Below are 11,961 nucleotides of genomic sequence, written 5' to 3' on the forward strand. Positions count from 1 at the left end.
AAGACTCATATAATATAGTGTAAAATGAAATATAATTATCTGGTAACTGTTTATAATGCAATTAGGGTGCTGAATGTTAAAGGGAGACCCATGATACAAAATCATTCGAGGATTTTAGGACTATTAAGAGACAAATTTTTTTTTTTTTGCAAACAAGATTTACCTTTTAACGATTCAGCAGCTGCATCTTAATGAAACAATTAAGAGGTAAACAAATAACCCCTTTTATTAAAAAGTAAATTTTAATAATGTCGGATTTATTTTCGTATTTTTTTAATTATGATGACTTTTATTCGTAATTTTATTATAATTTCTTAATTACAATAAGTAATTTTTATTATTATAGTTTTTTATTATAAAAATTATAAATCGATATTGAATTTATTAAGAGGTTCATGACTACATATGCCCTAATGATCCTATTTGAAAATTTGGGTGCATCTAGTGAATAGTAGAGACCTATTATATTGCCTAATTTGGACAAACCTATGACCAGTAGAGTTGCCATTTTTTTTATATTGTCTGCTCATTTGTTAAATTTTAATATCTAATTTGCTATGCGAGCTGACTAATTCCAAGACGATCACCTGTTTGTGGGTAATTCGAAGTCACCGTATTTGAACCTCCATGGTCACAAGAGAAATTTTATTCCTCATTAATTCGAACTTGGTGTTGTAGTTTGTGTTATAGCATTCTCATCATGTTGGTCTCACAACTACAAAAAGAAAGATAAATTACAATGTCTTATAATAAATGGGTAAAACCAGATATAAACTTCAGATTTTGTAATAAAAACTCCATCTCTTTTAAGAGGTGAATCTTGTTTGACCAAAAAAATGTTTATCTTTTAATGGTTTTAAAATCCTCTGAATGATTTTATATCATGGGTCTCCCTTACCATTCAACGCCCTAATTCCATTGTAAACAATTACCGAACAATTATATTTCATTTTGCACTATATCATGAGAGCTTTTTAATCATTCTGACCACTTAATCATTCTGCACAAAACCATTGAACAAGACAACCCTTCCATCTCTTTTATGACAAGACAATTCGACTAGGGCAAATCCAACTAATTATGTAAGATACGTTTTTTTCTGATTTTATTTTGTAACAATTTAACTCCAATTATCATGTTTTCATGTACAACTAAAATTTTAAGATATTGAAATAAGAAAAAGTTTAATAGACGTTGTTGTAAGTTTTATGGGCAACTAAGAGCAATTTTATGTTTTCTCTCCGAAATTTAATTTTCGAGATTTTTTTTTTGAAGTATATAATATCTATATACGGCAAATAGAACAAGTAAACACACACACACACCCATCTCACATTTGGTGAAATTTGAACCATTGACTTTCTAGGAGGCCAAGACTTACATACCACTAAGACAAAGACTCTTTGATTTCTTCCCTTTCCTTCAGTACAAAGAAATTGTTTCTTCATTGTAGAAAACGCTTTAGAAATTTTATGAAAACAAGAAAACCAATTCATTCTCTTAATTTTGAACATTCTTGTGGACGAACCTACGTTCACGACTCGTCATGAGACTTGTCTGTACAAAAAAGCTTGAAATCATGTGTGAATCTTTTTTATTGTTGGAATGTAATGAGACATACCGATTATGGTATAATTTTTCCTATAAAAAGTTAAAATCTCTATAAAAAATTCCAGATTTTTCAATTTGAAGTCGTTTTTTATAATATTTATCAGGGTTTTTGTTCTCGTTTTCAAAATTTCCAGTTCTTTTTCTCATATTTGCCATTAATCTTATATTTCATTTAACTAAAATAATAATAATAATAATAATAAATTAACGAAGCTAAAAACGGTGTCTTTATTCGGTTAAATGAACTGTTTAATTCAAAAATTGAATAACTTGAATTTCAATTAAAAGAAATTTGACACCTCTAAATGTGTCTCTAATTACTTAAGTTTCTGTTTTTAATTACCTAAGTTTCTGAATACGTTACTACCGACACAACTTCACATAATTTCTTATTACTTATCTGAAAGGAAACTTCACCAAAATGACCAAAAGATACATAATATATTAACAAAATAATCATTTTTTTCAAAGTTTTACCAAAATAATCACACGGATCGCCCCCGGGGGCATGTTTGACTATTGGGGGGGGGGGGGCGATCCAACCCTCTTTGACAAAAAAAAGTTCAAAAAATATATTTTTAATTGATTTTGGGGCCCACATGTATCTGATTTGGGCGACAAAACATCTGGTTTGTTTTTAATAGGGGGATCGCCTCCATCTAACCCAGGATCTTCCCCCGGGGCCGATCCGACCCTCCAACTTTGAGCGCTGTTTTGTCTTCTAGTGAGGAAATTAATTTGACAATTAAGGGGTGTTTTTCAATAAACGGGGGACGATTTTGACTAGTTTTTTGACTGTGTTTAGGACCAAATGTTGTGGTTTTACTCTATAAAATAAAACAATTATACTCTCACAACCCATAACCCTTAAACACAATCTATCATCACAACTCTTACACAATATGGAATCACGTCAAGCTTTATAATTTTTATATATTTTTAAACGAATGAATGAACCAACAAATGTTTTTATATTTTCCTATAAAAATTATATTTTTTATAACCACTGAATGTTAATATTTTTTAATAATTGTTGATACGAAAAAAAAATCTCTGTATCTGGTTTGGGAGACAATAATTTTTTTCGTATCAACAATTATTAAAAAATATTAACATTCGGTGGTTATAAAAAAATCTAATTTTTATAAAAAAAAATATAAAAACAGTCGTTGGTTCATTTATGCGTTTTAAAAAAGTAGTAAAAATTATAAAGCTTGACGTGATTTCATATTGTGTTAAGAGTTAGTGATGGAAGATTGTGTTTAATGATTACGTGTTGTGAAAATAGAACTATTCGATTTTATAGACTAAAACCACAACTAGAACAGTCAAAATAACCGTCAAAATCGTCTCCCATTTATTGAAAAACACCTCTTAATTGTCAAATCGATTTCCTCACTAGTAGACAAAATAACAGTCAAACGCGTAAGCCGGATCGCCCCCAGGGTAGGTGGGGGTGATCCCACTATTTAAGACAAATCAAATATTTGGTCCACAAATCAGATACATCTAGACCCTACAAATCAATTTAAAATATTTTTATATACTTTTTTGGATCAAAGAGGTTGGATCACCCCTCTTATGGTGAAATCATCCCTCGAGGGCGATCCATGTGATTATTTTGATAAAAACATAAAAAAATAGCTACTTTATTAATATATTAGGTATATTTTGGTTATTTTGATGAAAAACACCGTCGAATGGTCATAAACTCATAAGGTAGAACTAGAAGTATTCCATTGGTGAATTCAAGACTCTTTAATTGGAATCAGTGCCTATCATCATTCAGAAATTGAAGTTCCAAGAAATCAAACAACACTGACTTCTTTCCCAAAAATTGCCTTTACAGTACATCCAACAGCCACTGCAACTACTGACAGGGGCAGTTTATCTAAACACTTACCCGGTAAACATTTACCGATAAAATTCAATATTATTGTTTATTTATCAAATAAGATTTTATTCATTAAAACACATCATATGTAACAATTTATCCTGGTAAGCGCTAACCATGATAAGAGTCATCGTCCTCACTTACCGAGTAAGACTCTCGATTATTGTATTTGCTCTTACCGGATAAGATTTTTAGTCTTTGTCATATTCATCCAGTAAAGTAAAGTGACTTGGTAAGCGCTTGGTAAACGACACCTTAGTAAAATGGAACGACTGGGTTATTTTTAATCTTATTTTTACCTCTTAATGATGCTATCAAGAGGGAAACATCTTAATCGTTCCGACTCATTCTTCTTTGATATACTCCTTTGAGGCTTTGAATTATTCAAACTCCATCTGCATTTGTCAAGCCGTAACCATACCATTAAGAGATGCCTCTTTTCCACGATTGCCCTCTGCCTCTGAACCTCTGTGTGTGTATACGTAAAATTAATGATTGTGTTGTCCGTTTTATCCATTCCAACAAACATATCAAATCAATATTCAAACGAAACCCTACCGATCTTTCTTTTGCTTCCCACTACACCAAAAGAATCACCATCAACCATAAAGATGGTGTCTGATTGGTTTTAACTTGAGCTCAAAAGATCAAAAGTGTCTGGAGGTCTCAGGTTCGAATCCAAGGAGGAATAAAAATCCCCTTGTGGCCACGGAGGTTCAAATGCGGTGACTCCGAGCTATCCGCAAAGTGATTGGTCGTCTTGAAATTAGTTGGCTCGTATAGCGGGTTGGATATTTAATAAAAATAAAAAAAGGATCACCATCACCCATTGTTTAATAAAAAAAAATCTTTAATCATTCGGACCACTTACTCTAAATCATGCGGAGTCCCTTAATCATTTATACTAAATCATTCAGTATCTACCAAACAGCCCCTACACTTTAACAACTTGCAAATTCCACTTTTTATGAATATATTATTCTTAAAGTAACAGTTCTATAAGTTGTTAAAGTACTACTCGTGAAATTATGCCGTGGAAATGCCACTTGCTAAAGTTGTCAATGTGTTACACTACCCAACTTGATAAAGTGTAACTTGTGATGTCAATTTGCAAACAGCCTTTACCAACTTGTTAAAAACGTTATTTTATAAATATTAAATTTATAAAAGAATAGATTTTCATAAATAATTAAAATACTAATCACGAAATCTTGACTACTTGATTAGCTGAATAAAAAATGGATATAAAATAAATCGAAGAACATGAAACTCCTATTTTGAACAATTTCTCCTTTGTATAATTCATACGATTGTGTTTGAGAGAAGGCTGGAAATTGACGGAAATTCCATCTGTCTCCAAAGGAACCGCTTGTTCCCGAGAGAAATTATACCTTTTAACTTTTAGGTATTCATTATTAATGATTAAAACGTTTAAATAAATAATACCATAAGATTGCTCGGGGGGAAATGATGCAAACAAGTTCACAATGGGCCTTCGACGTGTAGCTTAGTTGGCAAAGAGATGTGGTAACTTTGCCCAAATACAAGACAAGTTTTGGGTTTATTCGATCTCAGACGTACCCCCATGAGCCCAAAAAATGTCCTCTCACATTGATGTCCTTGAAGACGGATTTTGTATAAAATCGATTGGAATTACCGGTAATCAACTTTTTGCTAAAAAAAAGTTCCGTGAAGAAATATGTTGAACAATTGGTGATGTTCATGGGCATCAAAAAACACAAAAACCCATCTATCAATAGAAGCAAAACATGCAGGATGCTAAAGCCACAAAAAGTGGGTTAATATATGAACATGTGCCCAACCTTTATTTTGAGTGTTTTGTCTAAACAACTTATATCGATGTCAAACCGATAATAAAAAGTTTTTGAAGAATTTAAAACCTTCTGATTTATAATAAATTGATAAGTACTTTTATAAAAAAAAAATATATATATATATGTTTCAATTAGCAATCCAAAACATCCCTAAATACGGAACAGAGGAAAGTATGCCATTGCCACCGCCACCGACTGACACCTTTAGAAACGCGCCACCGCTGATTTCACAGGCTTATTATTGGTGTCGCCGGAAAATAATCGTCATGACTACGATCACAAACTTATCAACAGAAACACGGACGCCATTATCGATCTTTCCAATATATTGCTTGTACTCATAAAACCCTACAGCTGTTAACCCAACCCCACGCTTTATCCACAACACATATTGCATGTGACTCTTCTTTGTCTTCAGTTCTTCACAGAAACTCCATCGGCATCAATGGCGTCTCCGCTTCTCCACTTGCTCCTCCCGCTATGCCTTATATTACTAGCACTCACACGCGCCTCCGGTGGCGACGCCACAAAGCAGCTCGCCCTACATCTCGTCGATGCCGAGATGGAGATGTCGATTTACGGCGGTTTTGACGAAATCGAAGGGGAAGATGATGAAAACGAATCTGTTTCTGATCGTAGATCTCTGTTTTGGAGGAGGATGAGATACTACATTTCGTATGGAGCGTTGTCGGCGAACAGAGTTCCGTGTCCACCACGCTCTGGTAGGTCGTACTACACTCATAACTGTTGGAGAGCTAAAGGTCGGGTTCGTCCTTACACCAGAGGTTGCTCCACAATCACGCGTTGCCGCCGGTGAAATTAATCCGGCGCCGGTCATTGTTCCACCATTGGAGGTTAATTAAGGTATGCTTGAATCATTGAAATCAATACTACGTCGTCCCATTTCAATCCGTTGAGCAATCATATTCTCTTATGTTTGCAGAATCTGACCTGCTAATAATGAATTCATTAGCAATTAAGCATCATGTTCATATGAATTCAAGTATGTTTATATGGAACTCTGATGATTCAATTGTTAAATGATTTCGTCGATTTCCATTGAAGAACATGTCAAATCCATTGAATTCTTCGATCTAAGCGTTTTGGATCTTAAATCGAAGCTAGATTCGAGAGGTAACTTTCCCCGGATCTCTAGATTTCTGTGCCACCGCCACCCGTACATCTGATGGCGGTTCTTGGTGTCGGAGACAGTACCACCGACAACCATCGGTGTACCTCTTATTTTGTATTTTGACTCTCCGGCCGGCTTCTTGGCTAACCCCAAGTCAGCAATCCTGACGGTGGCGATCACATTATTGGAGATTTAACATAATATTTTGGAGCTTGATGTCGCAATGCACAAACCATTTCTGGTGAATGAACCGTAGTCTCGATTTCATGTACCACCAGACGACAACCGGAAATTTTCCGATTTCTTTAAATTATAAGCTAAATCGCCACCAAAAGCATAAATTTTGACGCCATCCTCGACAGTAAAACAATCTCCGCAGTAGCCAATTATCTTTCGGCAATAGTTAATCTCAACCCAAGATGCAGTTTTCGTTGATTAATGATGCCGAATGAGACACTCCGCAAGACTGAACCGCAATTATATGACCGACCTTAAATGACATTTTAATTAAATCTAAAACTTCCTGACCTATTACACAAAAGAAATACTTTGAACCACAAGGGTAATCCCTGATTGGTTTGAGTTTGACTCCAAAGGTAAAAAATACACGGAGTTCAAATCCAAGGAGGAATAAAAATCTCTTGTGGCCACGGAGGTTCAAATGCGGTGACTCCGGGTTATTTGCAAAGCAGATGGTCGCCTTGGGATTAGTCGGCTTGCATAGCAGGCGGATATCCATGTTAATTAAAAAAAAACTTTGATCCACATAAAAACCTTTCTTTTTTATACATATCATATTCAACATACAACCTCCATGACCATGAGCCATCTCATTTGAGTATAATTCCAACAATAACAACACATTCACATCAAGTAAAATCTAAAATCTACAAAATGAACAATTTCAATTGCTATATATGATATACGATATACGATATAAACCTCCATTTCGGAGACCAAAATCACGTTTTTGAGACCTCCAATTACCTCGGAAAACATACGTATGTTGTTTATCTTGTCATTTAACGCCATTAACGAGTCATTTGCTTCTCGTTTGATCCATCGTTTGGACTGCCATAATCCCGCACGCCTCTTCTTTCCTGAAACGATATTTTAACATCATTTTCATCATCTACTTAACATAATTGAAGTCTTTTGAACAATTAATGTGTCAAAAAGATGCGATCTTTAACCAATGGATCATTGAACCAGCAGTATCTGGGTTACTGGTAGATCCAAACCCTTCTGGAGGTTAAGGGGGTGTGAGTATTTGCTATAAATGAATGTTATATATGCTACCAAAAAGATGCAATTAACCAAAATCGGTATCTGGGTTACGAGTAAATCCCAACTCCTATGAAGGTTAAGGGTTTAAGCCTCGTAAAAGGTGAGTGTGTGTGAGTTTTGTTGTATATATATTATATACTTTTAAAAAATATGCGATTTTTAAAGAGTTTATATACCCTTTAAAGACACGCTATTTGGAGTACTAAGAGAAGGGACGTACATCGATCAAAGATTGGTCTTGGGACTCGAGCATGTGTACGACATGTCCTATCTTAGGTCGCTTTTCGGAATTTGAATCAACACATCGTAAAGCAACTAGCAAAACCCGCTTTACAATGCTCGAAGAAGGCTTCTCGATCATTTTAGGATCCAAAACTTTTTCTGGGCATTTCTCGTTAACCATTTTCTTGAGCCAATCGACCAAGTGTACCTGAGAAAGAAGCATAGACTTAGTAACCGAGAACAACATTGCAACCCCAAAGTAACAAGACAACCTCCACAACAACAAAACCCACTTTAATTAACCACAAGGGTGGTGCCTCAATGGTTTGAGCTTGGCTCCAAAGGTCAAAAGTACCAGGAGGTCTCATGTTCAAATCCAAGGAGGAATAAAAATCCCCTTGTGGCCACGGAGGTTCAAATGCAGTGACTCCGGGCTATATGCAAAGCAGGTGGTCGCCCTGGAATTAGTCGGCTCGCATAGTGGGTTGGATATCCAGGTTAATTAAAAAAACGTTTAAATAACCAAAAAACGTCTCGTCAACTTATTGTAACACCTTAACATATAGTATTTGGTCATATAAACTTAGGTCCGTATAACACAGTATATTAATACATTTAGACATATTTAACATCTTATAAATCATCTTTCTTGTGAAATTACGAAAAAAGGACCCCATTTTTTTGCATCAAAGAACGATTTCTTTACTAAAAAGAATCCACAACCATCGTCTTTTCCACGATTTGTTCAAAAAGTTTTGATATTTGTCGGTTTCCGACGTCAATTAATCGGGATGGGACCCACAAAATCAATACTACAAATAGCGTGCACATAAGCAATTCAATAAACCTCTTCTTTTGGTCGTTTATAGTCGACTGGATATCTCCCCGAGATCAACTCCATGAACAAAATCCCGAAACTATAAACATCACTTCTCTCATTCACCATCCCCGTACTTGCATATTCCGGAGCAACATAGCTGCAAGAGAACCAGTAATATATGAGTGGTTCAGATACGTAGCCGTCTCTGGAAAGCGTATTAGAAGGCCAAAAAAAGGTCTCTGAAAGTGTTCAATATACACTTTCAGAACCTTCCCTAAAACATTTAGCTACCTTTATGTAGAAAAAATTGTTTGACGGAAATGAAAAGCTTCCTTAAAACCTTTGGAAAAACGTTTTGGACTTTTGGATGTTGTTGCAGTGTGGGTGTGTGTACGAGTGAGATAAAGAGAGACCGACCCCAATGTGCCCATCACACGGGTAGTAATGTAGCTCCGATCTGCCCCAAGAAGCTTGGCTAATCCAAAATCGGAAACCTTTGGGTTCCAAGACTTATCGAGTAAGATGTTACTTGATTTTATATCACGGTGAACTACCTTTGGTTCAAGTCCTTCATGAAGATAAGTTAACCTGCATTTTTTAAACACAAATCCATGATCAACAAACTGTTACAACAAAATCGGCTTTATCAGAAGCCAAAGATGTCTAGGGGGCTGTTTGGTCGGTTTCCGTTAAGTCTTGTATGGTGTGTGGATTAATTTGTCTGAATAAATTGACAAGATTTTCGTTTGGGAAGTTTTTTCATAGATAGAAGAAGCGTGCCTTTTAATTGGGACGAACAAGTTTAGAAAAAACTTGGCTTTCTGCATAAAGCTCTCTCCTGGAAGCTTACTGAATAAGCCACTTTCTTTATCATTAAGCCACTACCAAACAGTCATGTATAGCTGACCGAATAAGCTGTGAGTCTTATCAAGTTTATTAAGCTGCTAACAAACATGCCTAAATGTCCTAATAGACTGTTTTGTAAGACCAAACAACTGTGCAACCTATATCTGATAGTCCTAACAAGTTTTGTAGGACATTATTTAAAACATCAGTTTATCGTAACACCTTTACATAAGACATCAAGATGCACAGTTGTTTGATCATATAACTTAACGCCTACATAGCAATCTGTTAGAATATTTAGACATATTTGACGTCCTATAACACCGATTTGCTACAAAACAAAAGGTTTAGAGCATAAATAGATTAGGGTTTAGGGTTTAGATGGATTACGCTTTTGCTATCCCGATGATGATTTTCATACGAATTTCCCAAGTAAGAGGACTGCAAGGCCCTACATCACCATGAACCCATTGCTCCAAGTTCCCATTATTTACATACTCATAAACAAGAATCCTGAAACAAGCATTTGAAATCATGAATCGAGTTATGGGATATAGAACAGTTGAATTCCATTAAAATGAACACAAAATTAGGCCAAATGAAAGGGTACCTATGTGCTCCTTCTGCACAATAACCTAGCAATCTCAATAGATTCTTATGCCTAACTCTACCAATTGCTTCAACTTCAACTTCAAATTCCTTCTCAGCTTGTCCTCTAAACAAAAATTATGAACAAAATTGACCATAAGATCTTTAAATTCAGCAAAAAACTATGAAGATTTTGAGGGAAAAATGACCTGTTGTTGAGCAAATTCTTGACAGCAACTTGAGTTTTAGTCTCAAGAACACCATAGTAAACAATGCCATAACCTCCTTGACCAATTACATTCTCAGCTGCAAATCCATTGGTGGCTGCTTCAAGCTCTCTTAATGTATACCAATGTCCCCATCCCAAATGCGAAACCTCAGGACCTACAGCTCTGGCCGCCGCCGTCGCCGCCGGTGAATGATGGCCGTTTCCAATCGGAGTCACCCCACCAAATCTCTTGGGGTACAAAACCCGGTGAGGGTGTCCCTTACCCATTTGGATGTGGATTCTGGGGTAGGGTATAGAGGCGTAATCTTCATCGTGTTTTAGCAATGCTTGCTGTTCAGTGGCGGATAGTCGGTGGGAGGTAGTTGCAGGTGTGGTGATTTCAATTGGGATGGAATCTGGTTGGGTGTGAGCTGTGGATCTGTTGGTGAAGCAGAGGGAGAGGAGAAAAAGGAGGAGGACGAAAATGGCGCCGGCGGAGACACCGAGTACGATCCATAAGTGAAGTCCGAAGATCGAGGTTTGGGTTGAGAGATGGTAGCTCATGAATTTAGGGATTTGGGAATCACAAAATTGAGTGTACAAAGAGACAAAATGAATCCACTTCTACTTAACCACATAAGGCCAACGAATCCGGTATGAATACAACCATCCGTTTACTCAAATGCTTACCCAGTAAATATTTACCAATATGAATGAACACTATAATTTATTTTGATGTGTAAGATTTTAGTACATCAAAACATATTGAATGCAATAATTTACTGGATAAACGCTTACTTGGATAAGAGTCGTCGTCCTCACCTACCGGGTAAGACTCTTCAACCTTCTCATCACTCTTACCCAATAAGATTCTTGACTCTTCTCGTGTTCATCCGATGAGTAAATTTATGCGTTAAACACTTACCAAGTAAGTGTTTAGTAAACGCCCCCTAAATATTAAATGAATTATTTAAGAGCTTGAGTCTTTGTTCTGGGTATTAATGATGCTCTCCTTGATATATATATATATATATATATAGGGGCTTAATCAAATGAGAACTGAATTGTTTGTGGTAACTGTGAGAACCAATCTCAACCACATATTATAATAATCAATGGGTAAGATTAAAAAGAATCTTAATTAATGTATTTCTATAAATAAATTACTGTCATTTAATGACATTATATGAACAAGGGCAAGATGGTCATTTTGTACGTTAATATTYTTSTTCAATTGGAATCCAAATATAGTGAAGATACTTTCTTGTATTTGAGACGGAGACGATTGCCTTAAGCCATAGAGTAATCTCAATTTGTGCTACATTGTGGTACATTTAGTGTTGATCATAATCTGTTGGAAWATGGTGTGATACATTGTGATAACATTTAGCATTTGTAATAATATTTGACTGGACATTGTGATAATCAATTTGTGATAATCAATTTGTGATACATTGTGGTAACAACACCTCTGCTCCATAAAATCTGCAGATGTATTAACAACATTAGTACAAATTG

General features: G+C 35.6%; 2 protein-coding genes across 2 annotated transcripts; one reads left to right on the top strand and one right to left on the bottom strand.

Moving 5' to 3' along the window:
- The first annotated feature begins 5,633 nt into the window (after nucleotides 1-5,633).
- On the top strand, nucleotides 5,634-6,455 carry LOC112512492 (protein RALF-like 34). Its single transcript, XM_025118483.1, has one exon. The coding sequence runs from the start codon at nucleotides 5,786-5,788 to the stop codon at nucleotides 6,155-6,157; it is 372 nt and encodes a 123-aa protein (XP_024974251.1). The 5' UTR covers nucleotides 5,634-5,785; the 3' UTR covers nucleotides 6,158-6,455.
- Nucleotides 6,456-7,269: 814 nt separating this feature from the next.
- Nucleotides 7,270-11,029, bottom strand: LOC112512491 (probable serine/threonine-protein kinase At1g01540). The gene is made up of 7 exons (XM_025118482.1): nucleotides 10,445-11,029; nucleotides 10,258-10,362; nucleotides 10,038-10,160; nucleotides 9,219-9,389; nucleotides 8,829-8,958; nucleotides 7,980-8,189; nucleotides 7,270-7,572 (listed from the first exon to the last, which is right to left on the bottom strand). The coding sequence occupies exons 1-7, from the start codon at nucleotides 11,005-11,007 to the stop codon at nucleotides 7,504-7,506; spliced, it is 1,371 nt and encodes a 456-aa protein (XP_024974250.1). The 5' UTR covers nucleotides 11,008-11,029; the 3' UTR covers nucleotides 7,270-7,503.
- Between the last annotated feature and the right edge of the window lie 932 nt (nucleotides 11,030-11,961).

Source organism: Cynara cardunculus (genome assembly GCF_001531365.2).
Source record: "Cynara cardunculus var. scolymus isolate 2C chromosome LG 5, CcrdV1, whole genome shotgun sequence".
NCBI classification, from domain to species: Eukaryota; Viridiplantae; Streptophyta; class Magnoliopsida; order Asterales; family Asteraceae; genus Cynara; species Cynara cardunculus.

Coding starts and splice junctions, on each gene's coding strand:
- LOC112512492 (XM_025118483.1), top strand. CDS start 5,786: ATGGCGTCTCCGCTTCTCCACTTGCTCCTCCCGCTATGCCTTATATTA.
- LOC112512491 (XM_025118482.1), bottom strand. CDS start 11,007: ATGAGCTACCATCTCTCAACCCAAACCTCGATCTTCGGACTTCACTTA. Junction 9,390..10,037: donor ATCATCGGGATAGCAAAAGC/GTAATCCATCTA, acceptor TAAAAAATGCAG/GTTAACTTATCTTCATGAAG. Junction 8,959..9,218: donor CGTGTGATGGGCACATTGGG/GTCGGTCTCTCT, acceptor GTTCTCTTGCAG/CTATGTTGCTCCGGAATATG.